The sequence below is a fragment of the Ranitomeya variabilis genome, chromosome 3 (assembly GCF_051348905.1).
Source record: "Ranitomeya variabilis isolate aRanVar5 chromosome 3, aRanVar5.hap1, whole genome shotgun sequence".
NCBI lineage: Eukaryota > Metazoa > Chordata > Amphibia > Anura > Dendrobatidae > Ranitomeya > Ranitomeya variabilis.
The window spans coordinates 482377444-482398884 of NC_135234.1; the positions used below are offsets into that span (position 1 = coordinate 482377444).

Below are 21441 nucleotides of genomic sequence, written 5' to 3' on the forward strand. Positions count from 1 at the left end.
GGTAGGTCACCTTCTACCTGAGCAGCATGTACCTCCATTAACAAGTCGCTCAGTTCCCTGAGCTTTTGATAACCCTTATTTGCTATCTTGGGGAAATCATCAATTCTTTTATACAAAGCGTTTTCTATAGCTTCTATTGACCCATAACATTCTTCGAGTCTCTCCCACACCATAAGAAGTCCTGTGTGTGGGTACTTTATGTTAATGTTCCTGATTCTTTTGGCGTGTTCAGCTGACTCGTTCCTAAGCCACTTTACCAGTAGATCTAACTCTTCACTACTGGAAAGATCCAAGTCTCTGATGATGTTCTGGAAGGAGGCTCGCCATGCTCTATAGCTTTCAGCTCGATCAGTGAACTTTACAAGTCCCTTGGTCACCAGCTCCCGGCGGGTAAAGAACCTTGCAAAGTTCATAGTGGCTAAGTCAGTTCCGACATGAGCTGGTGTGCTGTTGTCATGCGGTGTGTATGGTGCGTCCTCATACCTGGTACGGGCTTCTGGTTTAGGAAAGTCTGTATAAAACCGTTCCGAGGCGAAGGGTGTCCCTGTCAGTCTGGGAGGAGGCCGTACCTTCTGTTCTGTAGGACGGTAGTGGTGGTCAACGTCGTTTTGCGGTGTACCTTCCTGCTTCCAGTACGGCATTTGGAAGAAGGATCTCTGATAATCTGTATAGGCTGGTTGGTGTAACGGATCAGAGTTATCGTCGATTTTAGGATGTTGGTGGACATACTCAGACGCGTTGAGCTGGGTCCTGACGATCAAGGTCTGGTCCACGTACGTCGCTGTCTCGCTCAGATTCAGGAAACTCCACGGCTTCTAAGAACTCAGCTTTGGCTATTGAGGCTGCTGCTTCTTTTTCAGCGGAAAGCCTTTCTAAGGTCGCTTGCAGGTGTGCTGTATCTGTGTCTCTATCCGCTTGCAGGCGGGCTCTTTCTGCTTCTTGCTCTGCCTGCAGGCGGGCTCTTTCTGCTTCTTGGCAGGCTTTCTGCTTCTCTATCTGCTTGTCTTAGCTTTAACTGCATCTCTTGTGCAGCGAAGGAGGATCTTACTTTCGCCGCATCAGCTGCTGCATGGGCGAGGGTGACAGACCTTTTCGAAGAAGACTTGCTAGAGCGGCTTGTTTGGGACCTTGTCCCGAGTGAAGACGCTCGACTTGCAGACATTTCGTGTCTGTATGCAGACTGTAGGACTTCTCAGAGCGGGTAGAAATGAACTTCAGCGTGGACTGAGACGTGTCGCGCTTGGTGGGCTGCACTCTCGGTACTTGTGACTATGGCGGCCGCTGCGGTATCCACGGGAAGTGCGGTGTGGTACAAGCGGCTGCTTAAGTGGTATTTGCTATCGCTGGCGTCTAGCCTCCTTTTACTGTCATCGCCGGCGTCTAGCATCAGTTTTACTGTTCTCGCTGGCGTCTAGCCTCCGTTTTACTGCTATCGCTGGCGTCTAGCTTCCGTTTTACTGTTCTGTCTTCATACACGTTGATGCGGTGTGTGATCCGACATACGGCATAAACTACTTCTGTCTCCCAAATAAGCAGACTGTTCTCTGTAGTCTAACTTGTTTATTGGTAAACATGAGCGCGGTAAAACTATAAGAATACAAACGATATGGGTAAGTATTGGGCAAATAATAACATAGCTGATACTTTACAACTGACAAAGAAAGTATACAGTATAATGCAACCTATGTACATAACTACATAAAGTCCCTGGTAATCACATTTCCTGTGTACTGGCTGCTATACAGTTAATCACACTCTGTGCAACACTACATTGCAAGAACAGGAATAATGATCTTACCGGATAAAAATTACCAGGATGGCAACTAAGTAGGGTATTTCCAGCACAGCAGACAAACACGTGTGTCCAGGAAGAACACAGAGGGAAAATGGAGGTTCTTCATCCCATGATACCTTGGTGCAACCCACAATGCAACACTCTATTACTAAAAAACACAGGTTATAAATTTAACCACCACTGGGGTGGTGCTATAACACAGCAAACCCAAAACACTAATAGTAGTGAACCTTTAATGCATGAAACGAGCTACACTGTCCTATTAAAATGGACAGAACAGTTGGGAAGGCCAACCAGACTCTGGTCACATATCTTCGTCATTTTGTTTCTGCCAGGCAGGATGACTGGGCATCCTTGCTACCGTGGGCGGAGTTTGCGCTTAACAACGCCGTAGCCGACTCCACCAGACTCCATTTCTCCTTAATTACGGCCAGCATCCGCGTGTCCCTGTGCCCATGCCGTCTGCGAACACCAGGGTGGCAGACTGGGCTGTGGAGGCACGGGACATTTGGGACCGCACTCAGGATGACATTTGGGCCTCTAAGGAGAGAATGAGGTCCTCCGCCGATGCTCATCGGCGCCCCAACCTTTGCTCCTGGCGACTTAGTGTGGCTCTCCACCCGTAACATCAGGCTACTTGTTGAATCCACTAAGTTTGCACCTCGCTACTTGGGTCCCTTCAAGGTCCTCGAACAGGTTAACCCTGTGGTCCACTGTCTCGCCCTTCCTCCACGCCTAGGTATCACCGACACCTTTCATGTGTCTCTCTTGAAGCCCGTACACATGTCCCGGTTTTCCGAGTCATCTGCCGGGACATCGGGTTTGTCTACGGACGATTACGAGGTGAATGCTTTTTTGGGGTACAAGGTGGTATGTGACAAGAAATTTTATTTGGTGGACTGGAAGGGTTATGGCCTAGAGGACAGGTCTTGGGAGCCTGCTGAGCACATTCGAGCTCCGCAGCTCATTGTGGCCTTCGAGCGTAGCGAGGTCCAAGGGGGTGGGGCCCTAGGAGGGGGTAATGCTAGGGGTCGAGTTCCCGCCTCTGCGCAGGGGGAATCTCGAGCCATCTCCGCTGCGGTCTCCCATTTTTCTCCAGCCGCAGTGGAGCCTGCTCGGCGGAGACTTCGGTCCCAGCATCTGGCTTGGCCTGACACGGTGCGGATGGTTACTGCTCCCTTTCCAGGCTCAGCCATTGTAGCCAGTACTGGTCAGCGTCGAGCAGACATCTCTGGGACTAAGTCCTGCTTTTCCCTTCTGAGCATGCCCAGGGTAAGACCTCTCATTGGAGGTCGGGGGTCACATGCTCAGGTACTGCAGCAGCTCCTATTGGTCCTCTAGGAAGGTCCTGAAGTTGCTCAGATACTGTAGCAGCTCCCATTGGTCCTCTAGGAAGGTCTTGCTGCAGCTATAAACGTTCGCATGGCCATGCGCTAGCATCAACTAAGTTGTGTGTTCAGTGCCAGTGTGGTCTTATGTGGTTTCAGGGTTCGGACGAAATAAGCCCCTAGAATACTGGCACCTCCGGTGAGGGATTTTGTGTGATTCAGGGCCCGGCTGAAATAAGCCCCTAGAATATCAGCACCTCCAGTGAGTAGTTTTGTGTGAGTGATTCAGGGCCCGGCTGAAATAAGCCCCTAGAATACCGGCACTTCCGGTGAGGAGTTTTGTGTGAGTGATTCAGGGCCCGGGTGAAATAAGCCCCTAGAATACCGGCACCTCCGGTGAGAAGTTTTGCGTGTGCTATTCTGACTGCATGAACACTGTTCGCTCAATTTGGTAGCTGTTTTCCTCTGTGAGGTTAACAGGGTACAGCGTTCTCGTCTTAAGTGACGCTGTGAAGTAACAAAGTTCACTGATACCGCCATATAGTACTATCAGTTACTAGCAGCGGGTTTTACTCCTGCATGGTGGACCCCGGGTTGCGAACACACCTATTACTTTATAAATATTTGGTGCGTTCCGCCAAACCCTAATACCCAGCTCTGCTGCATGAGCGCATTCTCCCCGGCTCTGCTGCAGGTATCATTCTCCCCGCGCTGCATGAGCGCATTCTCCCCGGCTCCGCTGCATGAGCGGTCGAGAGCATTACAGGGGGGGGCAATTAGAACAGGCGAGTATATGGATTTTTAGAAAATAACACAAGTCAGCACTACAGAATAGGAGTGAGGTCCTGGTCCCAGGAGCTACAGGCTGAGAACATGGCAATGCTAAAAAGCCTTCACTAGACTCCTGCACAGCTGTAAAATGAAGCGCAGGCTTTATAGCTAAGGGACTGAGGTGATAAAGGTAGAAAAAGTAGCACTATGTGCTGGAAGAGCCGTTTTTGAAAAGGGCTTGTTTCCATTTGCGAGAAACACGTCCGTGTCTCGCATGCGGAAACCAAGCTCTGGTGCCGGCACTTAGGAGCGGAGCGTGCAGCCGCACAGCAACACATGGAGCTGCACGCTCCGCTCTGGAGTGCCGGCACCAGAGCTTGGTTTCCGCATGCGAGACACGGACGTGTTTCTCGCAAATGGAAACAAGCCCAAAAAAGCGGAGCCGAGTGAGTCAGATAACCAGAAAGAGCCGGACTGAGCACTGAGGAGACCGGCACTATACCGGAGCAGGCAGGAACAGAGCACGTGGAGGCCGACCCTGTACGGTAATAGGCGGGAGATGAAGTTACCAGAGGAGGAGGCCGGCCCTGCATTGGAGAAGGCGGGAGATGAGCAGGAGGAGGCCGGCCCTGCAAGGGAACAGGCGGGAGAAGGAGGGCTCTGCAAGGGAACAGGCGAGAGAAGGAGGGCTCTGCAAGGGAACAGACGGGAGAAGGAGGGCTCTGCAAGGGAATAGGCGGGAGAAGAGCGAGAGGAGGCCGGCCCTGCACGGGAGGACGCACCGCCATCACTTCCTCTCCGGCTCCCCTCCCCCTGCTTCCACAGTAGCCACATGACACCGAGCCCTGCACCCTGGTAGCAGAGGGGAAGAGCGGACACCTCCGTGCGAGCCCCGCGTTCAGCCGCAGCCTCGTCCCTTCTGCTCTGGGCTCGGCATTCATCTTGCAGTGTCTCTGCGCACAAGTACCATGCCGAACATCGTGCTGTTCAGCGGCAGCTCTCACCAGGATCTCTCCCAGAAAGTAGCAGACCGGCTGGGGCTGGAGCTGGGCAAGGTGGTCACCAAGAAGTTCAGCAACCAGGAGACCAGGTGAGCGGGACCGGGAGCCGTGATAGCATGGATGATGTGAGCATGGGCGTGCTGAACCCCGGAGTCCCAGTGTCCGGCCCAGGGTCATTCATTACTGCTGTGCTGCTGCACACCACACTCTCCTGCCCTCCATGGAGACCTGCCGATCGGTCACCGATCTAATCATTAGCATCGGCCATCTGAGTGCTGATGGTGAGGTGCCTCCAGGGTGGTGAGGTGCCTCCAGGGTGGTGAGGTGCCTCCAGGGTGGTGAGGTGCCTGCATGGTGGTGAGGTGCCTCCAGGGTGGTGAGGTGCCTCCAGGGTGGTGAGGTGCCTCCAGGGTGGTGAGGTGCCTGCATGGTGGTGAGGTGCCTCCAGGGTGGTGAGGTGCCTCCAGGGTGGTGAGGTGCCTCCAGGGTGGTGAGGTGCCTGCATGGTGGTGAGGTGCCTCCAGGGTGGTGAGGTGCCTCCAGGGTGGTGAGGTGCCTCCAGGGTGGTGAGGTGCCTCCAGGGTGGTGAGGTGCCTCCAGGGTGGTGAGGTGCCTCCAGGGTGGTGAGGTGCCTCCAGGGTGGTGAGGTGCCTCCAGGGTGGTGAGGTGCACCATGTGTTGATCACACCATGCGTCCAATGTTTGGCCCCTGATTAGAGCTGGCTAATGTCGGAATCTGGTCACCTCCCCCCAAGGGGATACAGAGGGAGAGCGGCTGCACTATTATAGGGTTACTGCTGGGCAACGCAAGTCACACACATACATACTGTGTGTGTATATTTCTATTATGGGAAAAGGGTAAAAAGGAAAAACCCAGCCAATGCTGTGAGATAATACAATCTGTTCTGTATGCAGAATCGGCACAAGTAGGTAAGTAGGAGGAATTTCGCACATCCACCTGTTGATAAAGAATCTTTTACTTTTAGTGGTCCATTTAAAATACAAAACAAACTAGCAATAACCACTAATCCGCCCTTAGTCATAGGCTAATGAAAATGGCATCAGCAGAAGGTTTAAATAGAAACCTAGGTCCAATTGTGAAAATATTTACATAAAGTTCTTATCAACAAAAACTGTTCCATCAAAAATATTGAATGTATATAAATCTACTGAAAACTGAGTAAATCAACAGATAGATGGGCCGAAATTCCTTACACTTACCTATGAAGAGGGACACTTGTCGCCTGCACTGTAAAATAATTTGTCTCCCACATCCATAGTGAAGCCGTCTGTGTTTTCTCAGTGTAATTTCTCATTCATTATTGGCCTCCATCCAGTATGATGCGAACATAGTGTGATGGTGGCATGGTGCCCTGTACCCGCTGCAGCAGGTGCAATGTAGTCCCATCAGCGCGGAGTCTCAGACGGCACAGGTGAATATTGGAGTAGAGCGAATGTTCTACCACTATATTAAACTGTATCTGCGTCTTAAAGCATGTGTGTGTATATAGATATATATAAGCCTTAAGGTTACCAATGCCATATCCTTTACTGATATGCCAAAAAACACTGCTGCACTTCAGGTGATTAAAAAATAGGAATTCTTCAGCTATGCTAAGTACATAGCACCTTTACATTCAAGAAAGCACCATCCTGATAAAAATATTATATTTCACGGCCTTGTCCTACTTTTTTTTTTTTTAGGGGGTGGGGGAATAATAGTAACTAGAGGCCATGAAAGAAACCAGTGTAAACACAGGAGAACATACAGACTCGCGGCTGATGTAGTCTTGAGTTGGATTAAAACATAGCGACCCTAGTGCTACACAATGTTGCTAACCCTCTGGCAGGCTATATACTGTACTTGTCATCTTGGTTATGTTGTCCTGTCTGAGCCCAGCATGGAGTAGTGACGCACACCATGATTTTAGAGATTTTCAAAGTCTGTAGTTTGAGACAATACTTTTTTTTTTTTTTTAGTTTTAAGGGGGTTGTCCAAGAATAACATTTGTGACCTATCCAGTGGTTAATTCATCAAAATGTGTTTCTAGCAGTGGTACCCCCTCCGATCAGTTGTTCTTTGCTCAGTGTCCATTCCTGGGTATTGCAACTTAATGCCCATTCACTTCTGTGAGACTAGTCAATATACAGTGTACAGATCTGCGGTGTTCAGCTCTGTACACCACTTACATCTGGCCCCCAGATTCAGTAGGAGTCTTTAGCAAGCCCTAAATATTTGCAGAGTGTGACTATCACTGGAGACTGCAGTGAAGACAGGTGTATTCCTGACCCATGGGCTTCCCTCTTTCTACAGCTGCTGATTGGCAGCTCTCCATCCCTATATCAGTGCATAGTGAGAGAGCTGGCAGGTTCACTTAAAGGGAACCTTCCAGCTGGATTTTGCTCCATAAATTAGACAGTGTGGGTATGTTCCGCGGTCAGGAATTTGCAGCGCTGTGGATGCAGCACATGTTCGCTGCCGTCTATTGAACTTAGGTGATTCCACATGTGTTCACTGAACCGTGCAGAATCACGGCATCCCAATACATCGTACGGGTGAAATTTATCTTGCAGGGACTCGGGTCTCCACAAGATAAATAGACATGCTGGGATCTGAAAAGACGCGCCTCATGTCCATCTCCGCAGGTGAGCCGCAGACGTTGGTGCACACAAAGTGGGCATGGGACTTCTTGAAATCCCATCCCCTATGGTGTAACAGTTGGACGCTGCGTACTTGCTCAGCGTCCAACCCGCAGAGTTTTCTGATCGGGTGCACCTACCCTGTCAAGTTGGTGCCCTTAGACTGATTAAAATGATACATGGTTGACGAACTCTCTTGTGGTTGTTTGTAGTTTTCAGCTAATGATATGCTCGTGTTTCGGGGCGGCCTATGGGGGGTCTTCATGTGGTGCTCTGATTACACATTCATCAGTATGGCTTCTGAAAGGTCACTGATCCCTCATCGTCCTGCCCAAAATTTTACATACTGCTTTGTTTAAATAAAAAAAATCATTCATCAGGCAGGTGCATGCATGATACAATGTATAGTATGCAAGTATTCTTTTTTTTTTTTTTTAGACATATAGTTTTGTTGTAATTTTATTTATTTTTTTCTTTTTCCCCATCTTAATCAAAATCTCGCCTGCGCAGTAGCATCTATCACATTCCAGTAGATGCTACTGCTCAGGCGCCATTGCCATCTTTGCAAAAAAAAAATTAGGCTCCATCAAGATGCACATAGCATCTATTGGAACGCGATGGATGCTACTGCACAGGCGCCGCTTCCATCACCATTGTAATTAAGATGAAGAAAAAAAATCTCCAACAAAACTATATACTGTATGTCTATATACAATGAATATTTGCATATTGTACATTGTCATGCTACGGTGGAGATGCTGGTGCCTGCCTGATGAATGTGTTTTTTTATTTTTTTAAAAGGGAATCTGTCACCTAATTTTTCGTATATACTCGAGTATAAGCCGACCCGAGTATAAGCCGACCCCCCCCCCCCCCCCCTATTTTTGCCATAAACAACTGGGAAAACTTAACTCGAGTATAAGCCTAGGGTGGAAAATGCAGCAGCTACCGGTAAATTTCAAAAGTAAAAATAGATACCAATAAAAGTAAAATTAATTGAGACATCAGTAGGTTAAATGTTTTTGAATATCCATATTGAATCAGGAGCCCCATATAATGCTCCATAAAGTTTGATGGGCCCGATTAGATGTTCCATATTAAAATATGCCCCATATAATCCTGCATAAAGGTTAATAATGGCCCCATAGATGCTCCATACAGACACTTGCACCTTGTAGTGCTGCACAAACATTATGGCCCCATAGATGCTCCATACAGACACTTGCACCTTGTAGTGCTGCACAAACATTATGGCCCCATAGATGCTCCATACAGGCACTTGCTCCTTCTAGTGCTGCACAAACATTATGGCCCCATAGATGCTCCATGCAGGCACTTGCCCCATATAGTGCTGCACAAACATGGCTCCATAGATGCTCCATACAGGCACTTGCCCCATATAGTGCTGCACAAACATTATGGCCCCATAGATGATCCATACAGGCACTTGCCCCATATGCTGTGGCTGCGATAAAAAAAAAAAAATCACGTACTCACCTCTCCGTCGCTCAGGCCCCCGCACTTTTAATATTTACCTGCTCTTTCCTGTGTGGCTCTGTCTTCAGCGTTCTCCGCACTGACGTTCAGGCAGACGGAGCGCACTGATCACGTCATCGTGCCCTCTGACCTGAGCGTCACAGCCAGAGGACGCCGAAGACGGAGCCACACTGGAACGGAGGAGAGGTGACTATCGCGCAGCGCTCCCCCTCCCCGTATACTTACCTGCTTCCGGCGAGGTCCCTGCACGTCCCTGCTTCCAGCGCTGCATCTTCTTCCTGTACTGAGCGGTCATATGGTACCGCACATTACAGTAATGAACATGCAGCTCCACCCCTATGGGAGGTGGAGCCGCATATTCATTACTGTAATGTGCAGTACCATGTGACCGCTCAGTACAGGAAGAAGATGCAGCGTTGGAAGCAGGGATGTGCAGGGACCGCTCCGGGAGCAGGTAAGTATAATTACACAGCCCCCACTCCCCCTCCCCTGCCGACCCTTGGTATGACTCGAGTATAAGCCGAGAGGGGGACTTTCAGCCCCAAAAAATGGGCTGAAAATCTCGGCTTATACTCGAGTATATACGGTAAGCTGCGGCCACCGCCATTAGGGGCTTATGTTCATCATTCTATAATGCTGTAGATAAGCCCCGATGTATCCTGAAAGATAAGAGAAACAAGTTAGATTACACTCACCCAGGGGCAGTCCCAGTGTGGTCCGGTCCGATGGGCGTACCGGTCCAGCGCCTCCTATCTTCATACTATGACGTCCTCTTCTTTGATTCTGTCATGGCTCCTTCGCAGGCGTACTTTGTCTGCTCTGTTGAGGGCAGCGCAAAGTACTGCAGTGCGCAGGTGCTGGGCCTCTCTGGGCAGATAAAGTACGCCTGCGCAGGAGCCGTGACAGAAGCAAAGAGGACGACAGCGTATGAAGATAGGAGGCGCCGGACCGCAACGCCCCCTATCGGACCGGACCACAGCGGGACCGCCCCTGGGTGAGTATAATCTAAAGGTACCTTCACACGAAGCGACGCTGCAGCGATAGCGACAACGATGCCGATCGCTGCAGCGTTGCTGTTTGATCGCTGGGGAGCTGTCACACAGACTGCTCTCCAGCGACCAACGATGCCGAGGTCCCCGGGTAACCCTGCTGTGATGTCGCTGAATAAAGTCCAGAACTTTATTTGGTCGTCCGATCGCCGTGTTTGAAAGCAAAAGCAACGATACCAGCGATAAATTACACTGGTAACCAGGGTAAACATCGGGTTACCAAGCGCAGGGCCGCGCTTAGTAACCCGATGTTTACCCTGGTTACCAGCGTAAAAGTAAAAAAAACAAACAGTACATACTCACCTGCGCGTCCCCCAGCGTCTGCTTCCTGACACTGACTGAGCTCCGGCCCTAACAGCAGAGCGGTGACGTCACCGCTGTGCTTTCACTTTCACTTTAGGGCCGGCGCTCAGTAAGTGTCAGGAAGCAGACGCTGGGGGACGCGCAGGTGAGTATGTACTGTTTGTTTTTTTTTTTACTTTTACGCTGGTAACCAGGGTAAACATCGGGTTACTAAGCGCGGCCCTGCGCTTGGTAACCCGATGTTTACCCTGGTTACCAGTGTAATTTATCGCTGGTATCGTTGCTTTTGCTTTCAAACACGGCGATCGGACGACCAAATAAAGTTCTGGACTTTATTCAGCGACATCACAGCAGGATCCTGATCGCTGCTGTGTGTCAAACGAAACGATATCGCTAGCGAGGACGCTGCAACGTCACGGATTGCTAGCAATATCGTTACAAAGTCGTTTCGTGTGAAGGTACCTTAACTTGTTTTTCTTATCTTTCAGGTTACATTGGTGGGGGGGGGTGTATCGGGGATGGTGGCGGCTTATCTACAGCATTACAGAATACTGTAGATAAGCCCCTGATGGCGGTGGCCGCAGTTTATAGGGCCAAAATGAGGTGACAGATTCCCTTTAAAAAATATTCAAAGCGGTATGTAACATAGGGGGCAGGTCACTGAGGGATCACTGATCTGCCATAAGGATTAATATCTAAGCAGAGCACCACATGAAGCCGCCCCGAAGCATGAGAATCTCATTATCTGAAAACTGCGGAATGTTAGCGCTCTATAAAGAATAAAGATTAACTGCCAATAAAGATCAAACAACCACAAGATGGATTTTATCAACCAAGGTATAATTTTAATCAGTATAACGGCGCTGACCTGACACTGTCTGTAGGTTACTGTGCACAATCCTGCCGACAGGTTGCCTTTAAGTCTATCAAACCGCATACAGGAGGACCTTTAATTTGATGTAGGTGCCATGCATACTGGGAATGAGAAAAGGGATGTTCCAACACCTATAATGCTGAAAGAGTGCAGTTGGGGACCATCCAACTTAAAAAGAATGGATCCCATGTTTTGAAGCATGAGAATTGACTGTTCCTGGACATAATAGATGAGCTGTGTTTTCAAGCCCCCATTACCCTCAGCCACTATACCACTGATTTTTGGCAAAACCAAATTTTACAACTTTTCCATGTTTTTTAAGCCAGTTTTCTGGCTTAATCTTTGGCGCTGATTCATCAAAGCTTTAATCAGTCAGTGACAGATGCCCATTACGACTGTACAGTACAGTTTTCTGAAGTGCAATCGTAAAAAAGGCAGCAATTGGAAGAAGTCCCTAGAACAGTTGCTGTTAAAGTCCTTTACTTTGATTATAAAGGGGTTAGCTTTCCTACTAAGTTTTGTGCTTACCAGCTTCTAGCATTATAATTTCTCTAGATGTGTACTATCTTACTGGAGGAGTGGAGGGTTCCAGAATTGAGCGCAGTGCTCCAGATGATCTCTACAAAGTGGTAAAATCTCCTTCATACAGATTAGACGGGTAGTGTGGCGAGCACTCTTGCTGAGATCCGAGGTGCTGTTGGCAGAGTTCACTGAATGGTGTAAAGGATATCCTGCTTGCACAAGGACACCTGGGTAATGGGCAGGTCCGGCACACCTGCGCCTTGGATTGTAGGCTTCAATGTCTTTTTGCAATCAGGATATCCTTTAGGCTATGTGCACACGTTGCAGATTTGGCTGTGGAATTTTCCGTGTGGATTCTGCATCTCTTCGCAGAAAACGCAGGTTAAAATCTTTTTTTTTTTTTTTTTTTTTGCGGGTTTTGTGCGTTTTTTGGTGCAGATTTCATGCGTTGTTACCCCTGCGGATTTCTATTATGGAATGGGTGCAGAAACGCTGCAGATCGGCACAATGAATTGTCATGCTCCTTCTTTTAATCCGCTGCGGATTCCATCTGGGATTTTCCGCACCATTAGCACAGCATTTTTTTTTATTTTTTTTTTGCCATTGATTTACATTATACTGTAAATCGCTTGCATTTCTGCACGGAAAAAAACACTGTGGATCTGCAGGAAATCTGAAACATGTGCACATACCTTACACCGCTCAGTGCACTTTGCCAACAGTGACTATATGAATGACCCTATGAGGGTCGAAACGTTATACTCTTGTCGCCTCCCCATTTTCTCTATCCCTGCACCAATTCCTTATTCATGAATTGTTATCGCTGCATCTACATCTATATAATGTCTTCACAAGCATCTATTGAGAGTGTGCGGTGATTGAACATTACTCTTCATACAGATTATTTTGCAGGCGATACATATTATTCTACCAATTCACCGGATTGTTGCCATGTACATGGATGACTCAAAGCTACTCGATTATGGTCTCGTTTTACAGAACAGCTCTGGTCTGTGGGGTCCTGACTTAAGGTACCGTCACACGAAACGACGCTGCAGCGATAGCGACAACGATGCCGATCGCTGCAGCGTCGCTGTTTGATCGCTGGAGAGCTGTCACACAGACCGCTCTCCAGCGACCAACGATGCCGAGGTCCCCGGGTAACCAGGGTAAACATCGGGTTGCTAAGCGCAGGGCCGTGCTTAGTAACCCGATGTTTACCCTGGTTACCAGCGTAAAATGTAATAAAACAAACAGTACATACTTACATTCGCGTCCCCCGGCGTCCGCTTCCTGCACTGACTGACTGACTGAGCGCCGGCAGTAGCAGGGCACAGCGGTGACGTCACCGCTGTGCTGTGCTTTCACTTTCACTTTGCGGCGCTCAGTCAGTGTGGGAAGCAGACGGCGGGGGACGCGAATGTAAGTATGTACTGTTTGTTTTTTTTACATTTTACACTGGTAACCAGGGTAAACATCGGGTTACTAATCGCGGCCCTGCGCTTAGTAACCCGATGTTTACCCTGGTTACCAGTGTAAAATATCGCTGGTATCGTTGCTTTTGCTGTCAAACACAACGATACACGACGATCGGACGACCAAATAGAGTTCTGAACTTTATTCAGCGACATCACAGCAGGATCCTGATCGCTGCTGCGTGTCAAACTAAACGATATCGCTATCCAGGACGCTGCAACGTCACGGATCGCTAGCGATATCGTTACAAAGTCGTTTCGTGTGAAGGTACCTTTAGTTCCATGTGTCCATAAGGGTTGTTGTCTTTAGGAGACAATCCACTTCTAAAAGTTATTCTGATCTTTCGACGTTTGGCATCCCATAGTATACGCCATAAATGTGTCTGGTAGATGTGGGTGCATAGTTCCTGACTTCTGTCATGGGCATTGAGATGGTGGGTGGCTTTTGCATCCAGGAGAAGAATCAGGGTAAGTGCACACGTAGATGGAACCTCTGTGGATTTTTCTGCACCTGTTTTGAGAAATCCGCAGGTAAAAAGCACTGCGTATTACCTGTGGATTTACCGCGGGTTTTGTGCGGATTCCACCTGCGGTTTTACACCTGCAGATTCCTATTATGGAGCAGGTGTAACCCGCAGCGGAATCCGCACAAAAAATTGACATGCTGCGGAATGAGCAACGCAGCGTTTCCGCGTGTTTTTTTCCGCAGCATGTGCACTGCGGATTTAGTTTTCCGTAGGTTTACATAGTACTGTAAACTCATGGAAAACAGCTGCGAATCCGCAGCCTCAAAACCGCAATGTGTGCACATACCCTCAATGGGAGAGGGCTGAAGAAGAGTGCTCAGCTGTCCCTGGGAATGGAACACGTGTACCACCCCATTTATATTCTCCGCCTGGATGCAGCAGCCAGGGTTCGCCTCTTCTCAGAATAGCCTTTTAAATGAGATGATTACTTTTATATATTTTTTTCCAGTAGCAAGTCAATAAGTACTTCCTTGGGTTTGTCCTTTTTCAACCATAGCCATAGGCCCCAAATCTCTGCGGTTATTGCAGTTGAAGTGGATGAAAACACACCCAAAACACCACTGTATGTCTGTTCCTAGGAAATGGATTTTTATCCCTCTGAATGTCTGAGGTCAGTTTTGTACATGATGTCCAGAATCTAAGCACAGCAGCACAAGCATTGCTAATGCCATAGTAAGCCATGTGACTGGAGCGATCTAATCTTTCCTAATTGGTTCTCATGAGCTACAGTAACTATGAATGGTAGATGTGTGAGTAGATGTCTGTCTGTAGCCTGATTTCACAGTGATATCCGCTAGCTGACGGAGTCTCATCACGCTTTTAGGGTATGTGCACACGTTCAGGATTTCTTGCAGAAATTTCCTGACAAAAACCGGACATTTCTGCCAGAAATCCGCATGCGTTTTTTTTGCGCTTTTTCCCAATGCATTAAATAGCGGGAAAAAACGCGAAAAATCCGCAAAATTAATGAACATGCTGCTTTTTTTTTTTTACAGCAATGCATTTTTTTCGTGGAAAAAAACGCATCATGTGCACAAAAAATGCAGAATGCATTCTAAATGATAGGATGCGTATGTATGCGTTTTTTATGCATTTTTATTGCAAAAAAATGCGAAAAAAACTAAACGTGTGCACATAGCCTTACCGTGGATTTGAAAATCTACTGCATGTCGTGAAATCTGCACATCATCTACAACTTTACCAAATCTCAACATAACTAGTCTATACTGTAAAAAAAAAAATAAGGCTATCACTGTGATAATGCTGGAGGAAATATCGTAGCTTGAACCCTACAACTGCATTTGCACCTGTGACGGTCGTAATACGTAAATAACCCATACATATTGAAGTGTTGGCCATACCTGCTGATTATGATGAGACCAACCGTCCTGTGTGTGGGGAGCTCTAGACTCAATCCTTTGTTCACAAGGACATGGACCTCTACCAAGGGTATCTGGCAGTGGCTTATTCTCTTCTTCCCATTGAGAACACATTCATACAATTTATCTGTAAGGTTATAGAAGCACTACTCCCAGAAAACTTTTTATCCTAATACATAGTAATCATGATATAGCACTGTACTTACAGTTGCTCATTTTACCTTTCTACCAAGCTAATGCTTCTCTCTTCCATTAGGTCTGTCATCACACGGTTAAAAACTGAGTAGCTGAAACCTAAGCTCTGTGTGTAGAAATAGGAAGTCAATTTTCCCTGTATCTACTATTTAATTGTCTAAGGGTCACTTCCGTCTTTCTGTCTGTCCTTCTGTCCTTCTTTCTGTCTGTCATGGATATTCGTTGGTCGCGGCCTCTGTCTGTCATGGAAATCCAAGTCGCTGATTGGTCGTGGCAGTCAGTGCCCTGCGCACGCATACTCCCCTCCGGTCAGCGCTCACACAGGGTTAATGGCAGCCGCGGTGTAACACACTCGGTTAACGCTGCTATTAACCCTGTGTGACCAATTTTTTACTATTCATGCTGCCTATGCAGCATGAATAGTAAAAAATCTAATGTTAAAAATAATTAAAAAAATAAAAAATACAGTTGTTACATACTCACCGTCCGTCGGCCCCTCGGAGCCACAACAGGCCTTTCCCGCTCGCGACGCTCCGGTAACCAGTCCATGCTGCAATCTCGCGAGATGATGACGTAGCGGTCTCGCGAGACCGCAGCATGGCCCGGTTATCGGAGCGTCGCGAGCGGGAAAGGCCTGCTTCGGTAACCGGTCCATGCTGCGAACTCGCGAGATGAGACCGCAGCGTCATCATCTCACGAGACCACAGCATGGACCGGTTACCGGAGCGTCGCGAGCGGGAAAGGCCTGTTGTGGATCCGAGGCGCCAACGGACGGCGAGTATATAACGATTTTTTATTTTAATTTTTTTTTTTTTTTTTTAACCCCCTTTCTGCCATTGTACGTACTATTCCGTCCATGTGGGGTGGGCCCTAATTCCCAAGGATGGAATAGTACGTCCAGTGCGATCGGCAGCGCTCACAGGGGGGAGCGCGGCCGATCGCGGCCGGGTGTCAGCTGACTAACGCAGCTGACATCCGGCACTATGTGCCAGGAGCGGTCACGGACCGCCCCTGGCACACCGCGATCAAACATGATCGCGGTGTGCTGGCGGTACTGGGAAGCATCGCGCAGGGAGGGGGCTCCCTGCGGGCTTCCCTGAGACCCCCGGGGCAACGCGATGTGATCGCGTTGCTGCGAGGGTCTCTTACTTCTCACCCCTGCAGCAGGCCCGGATCCAAAATGGCTGCGGGGCTGCATCCGGGTCCTGCAAGGATTACTTCCGGGTGCAGACCAGGCTCTGGTGAGCCTGCAGCACTGGAACTCAGATCGGTGATCTGACAAAGTGCTGTGCAAACTGTCAGATCAGCGATCTGTGATGTCCCCCCCGGGACAAAGTAAAAAAAAAAGTTAAAAAAAAAAAATATATATATATATATATTATTCCCATAAATACATTTCTTTATCTAACTAAAAAAAAAATCAAACAATAAAAGTACACATAGTTAGTATCGCCGCGTCCGTAACGACCCCACCTATAAAACTATATCACTAGTTAACCCCTTCAGTGAACACCGTAAAAAAAAAAAAAAAAAAACGAGGCAAAAAACAACGCTTTATTCTCATACCGCCAAACAAAAAGTTGAATAACACGCGATCAAAAAGACGGATATAAATAACCATGGTATCGCTGAAAACGTCATCTTGTCCCGCAAAAAACTAGCCACCATACAGCATGATCAGCGAAAAAATAAAAAAGTTATAGTCCTCAGAATAAAGCGATGCCAAAATAATTATTTTTTCTATAAAATAGTTTTTATCGTATAAAAGCGCCAAAACATAAAAAAAATGATATAAATGAGGTATCGCTGTAATCGTACTGACCCGAAGAATAAAACTGCTTTATCAATTTTACCAAACGCGGAACGGTATAAACGCTTTCCCCAAAAGAAATTCATGAATAGCTGGTTTTTGGTCATTCTGCCTCACAAAAATCGGAATAAAAAGCGATCAAAAAATCTGCCTTGCCCGAACATGTTACCAATAAAAACGTCAACTCGTCCCACAAAAAACAAGACCTCACATGACTCTGTGGACTCAAATATGGAAAAATTATAGCTCTCAAAATGTGGTAACGCAAAAATATTTTTTGCAATAAAAAGCGTCTTTCAGTGTGTGACGGCTGCCAATCATAAAAATCCGCTAAAAAACCCGCTATGAAAGTAAATCAAACCCCCCTTCATCACTCGCTTAGTTAGGGAAAAATTAAACAATTTAAAAGATGTATTTATTTCCATTTTCCCATTAGGGTTAGGGCTAGGGTTGGGGTTGGGGTTAGGGCTAGGGTTAGGGTTGGGTTTAGGGTTGGGGCTAGGGTTAAGGCTACAGTTAGGGTTGGGGCTAAAGTTAGGGTTAGGGTTTTGATTACATTTACGGTTGGGAATAGGGTTGGGATTAGGGTTAGGGGTGTGTTTGGATTAGGGTTTTAGTTATAATTGGGGGGTTTCCACTGTTTAGGCACATCAGGGGCTCTCCAAACGCGACATGGCGTCCGATCTCAATTCCAGCCAATTCTGCGTTGAAAAAGTAAAACAGTGCTCCTTCCCTTCCGAGCTCTCCCGTGCACCCAAACAGTGGTTTACCCCAACATATGGGGTGTCAGAGTACTCGGAACACATTGGAGAACAACTTTTGGGGTCCAATTTCTCCTGTTACCCTTGGGAAAATACAAAACTGGGGACTAAAAAATAATTTTTGTGGGAAAAAAAATATTTTTTATTTTCACGGCTCTGCGTTATAAACTGTAGTGAAACACTTGGGGGTTCAAAGCTCTCACAACACATCTAGATGAGTTCCTTAGGGGGTCTACTTTCCAAAATGGTGTCACTTGTGTTTTTTTTTTACTGTTTAGGTACATTAGGGGCTCTGCAAACGCAATGTGACGCCTGAAGACCATTCCATCTAAGTCTGCATTGCAAATGGCGCTCCATCCCTTCCGAGCCCTCCCATGCGCCCAAACAGTGGTCCCCCCCCACATATGGGGTATCAGCGTACTCAGGACAAATTGGACAACAACTTTTGGGGTCCAATTTCTTCTCTTACCCTTGGGAAAATAAAAAATTGGGGGTGAAAAGATAATTTTTGTGAAAAAATATGATTTTTAATTTTTACGGCTCTGGATTATAAACTTCTGTGAAGCACTTGGTGGGTCAAAGTGCTCACCACACCTCTAGATAAGTTCCTTAGGGGGTCTGCTTTCCAAAATAGTGTCACTTGGGGGGGGTTTCAATGTTTAGGCACATCAGGGGCTCTCCAAACGCAACATGGCGTCCCATCTCAATTCCAGTCAATTTTGCATTGAAAAGTCAAATGGTGCTCCTTTGCTTCCGAGCTCTGTCATGCGCCCAAACAGTGGTTTACCCCCACATATGGGGTATCGGCGTACTCAGGACAAATTGTACAACATCTTTTGTGGTCCATTTTCTCCTGTTACCCTTGGTAAAATAAAACAAATTGTAGCTGAAGTAAATTTTGTGTGAATAAAAGTTAAATGTTCATTTTTATTTAAACATTCCAAAAATTCCTGTGAAACACCTGAAGGGTTAATAAACTTCTTGAATGTGGTTTTGAGCACCTTGAGGGGTGCAGTTTTTAGAATGGTGTCACACTTGGGTATTTTCTATCATATAGACCCCTCAAAATGACTTCAAATGAGATGTGGTCCCTAAAAAAAAATTGTGTTGAATAAATGAGAAATTGCTGGTCAACTTTTAACACTTATAACTCCCTAAAGGTACCTTCACACGAAACGACTTTGTAACGATATCGCTAGCGATCCGTGACGTTGCAGCGTCCTCGCTAGCGATATCGTTTAGTGTGACACGCAGCAGCGATCAGGATCCTGCTGTGGTGTCGCTGGTCGCTGAATAAAGTCCAGAACTTTATTTGGTCGTCCGATCGCCGTGTATCGTTGTGTTTGAAAGCAAAAGCAACTATACCAGCGATGTTTTACACTGGTAACCTGGGTAAACATCGGGTTACCAAGCGCAGGGCCGCGCTTAGTAACCCGATGTTTACCCTGGTTACCAGCGTAAAAGTAAAAAAAACAACCTTCACACGAAACGACTTTGTAACGATATCGCTAGCGATCCGTGACGTTGCAGCGTCCTGGCTAGCGATATCGTTTAGTTTGACACGCAGCAGCGATCAGGATCCTGCTGTGATGTCGCTGAATAAAGTTCAGCACTCTATTTGGTCGTCCGATCGTCGTGTATCGTTGTGTTTGACAGCAAAAGCAACGATACCAGCGATATTTTACTCTGGTAACCAGGGTAAACATCGGGTTACTAAGCGCAGGGCCGCGCTTAGTAACCCGATGTTTACCCTGGTTACCAGTGTAAAATGTAAAAAAAACAAACAGTACATACTTACATTCGCGTCCCCCGCCGTCTGCTTCCCACACTGACTGCCGCAAAGTGAAAGTGAAAGCACAGCACAGCGGTGATGTCACCGCTGTGCCCTGCTACTGCCGGCGCTCAGTCAGTCAGTCAGTGCAGGAAGCGGACGCCGGGGGACGCGAATGTAAGTATGTACTGTTTGTTTTTTTACATTTTACGCTGGTAACCAGGGTAAACATCGGGTTACTAAGCACGGCCCTGCGCTTAGCAACCCGATGTTTACCCTGGTTACCCGGGGACCTCGGCATCGTTGGTCGCTGGAGAGCGGTCTGTGTGACAGCTCCCCAGCGATCAAACAGCGACGCTGCAGCGATCGGCATCGTTGTCGCTATCGCTGCAGCGTCGCTTTGTGTGAAGGTACCTTTACAAAAAAAAATTTTGGTTCCAAAATTGTGCTGATGTAAAGTAGACATGTGGGAAATGTTACTTATTAAGTATTTTGTGTGACATATCTGTGATTTAATTGCATAAAAATTCAAAGTTGGAAAATTGCGAAATTTTCAAAATTTTCTCCAAACTTCCGTTTTTTTCACAAATAAACGCAGGTAATATCAAATAAATTTTACCACTATCATAGTACAATATGTCACGAGAAAACAGTGTCAGAATCACCAGGATCTGTTGAAGCGTTCCAGAGTTATAACCTCATAAAGTGACAGTGGTCAGAATTGTAAAAATTGGCCCGGTCATTAACGTGCAAACCACCCTTGGGGGTGAAGGGGTTAACAGGGATATGATGCCCACATTGCTATATACTGCGTGGGCTGGGCAATATACTACGTGGGCTGTGCTATATACTACATGGGCTGGGCAATATACTGCGTGGCTGGGCAATATACTACGTGGACATGCATATTCTAGAATACCGGATGCGTTAGAATCGGGCCACCATCTAGTGAGTCATAAGTCCCTGCAAAAGTCCCTGGCAGGGGGGAGGAGGGGGCAGCTGGGTCAGGAGTTGAACAGGGGAATGACTTCTGAAGGAAGAGACTTCCTAATGGAAAAGAGAAATATTAACTGGGTAGAGAGGCAAAATGAGCAATTGTAAGTACACAGCATTAGAAATATGATTATTGCAATATATTAGAAGGATAAAAACTTTGATGGGAGGAGTGGTGCTTATTTCTCATCAGTTGTCCCATTATGGGGCTAGTTTCTAATCATTTTTCCGGCAATACTTTTCCCTGTCATATATTCACTTTTGAAATTGCAAACCACAGCTGTTCCAGAGAGTTATACAGGTATCTACTTTAGTAGCATGGTTTCAGAACTACTGACCTTTAGGCTGCTGTCACACTATCAGTATTTGGTCAGGATTTTACATCAGTATTTGTAAGCCAAAACCAGGAGTGGGTGATAAATGCAGAAGTGGTGCATATGTTTCTATTATACTTTTCCTCTAATTGTTCCACTCCTGGTTTTGGCTTACAGATACTGAGGTAAAATACTGACCAAATACTGCTAGTGTGACGGCAGCCCTTAGTGGTGTACTCGCATCACAAAGCTGTATACATTAATTAAAACAATTTCATCTTGTTGACTGAACCCACAGATTTTGTTTCTTTTGAAGGCAGTCTGACCGTCTATTATTGGTGGGGAAGGCAGGATCTGATATATTTTCTGTAACCATACTGGATTCCTAATTACACCATACAGAATTTTTAAAGCTGCACTCCTGCTTAAAAAGGAA

At 47.0% G+C, this 21441-nt stretch overlaps 1 protein-coding gene across 2 annotated transcripts in view; it reads left to right on the forward strand.

Annotated features, from left to right (window-relative positions):
- The first annotated feature begins 4189 nt into the window (after positions 1-4189).
- Positions 4190-21441, forward strand: part of PRPS2 (phosphoribosyl pyrophosphate synthetase 2) — a 95117-nt gene continuing 77865 nt past the window's right edge. The window contains exon 1 of one of the 2 annotated variants that reach the window (XM_077296714.1): positions 4190-4984. In XM_077296714.1, coding sequence (XP_077152829.1) covers positions 4863-4984 — 122 coding nt within the window. In that variant the 5' untranslated portion in view covers positions 4190-4862. The remainder of the gene's footprint in view (positions 4985-21441) is intronic. The other variant, XM_077296715.1, reaches the window with a different exon arrangement.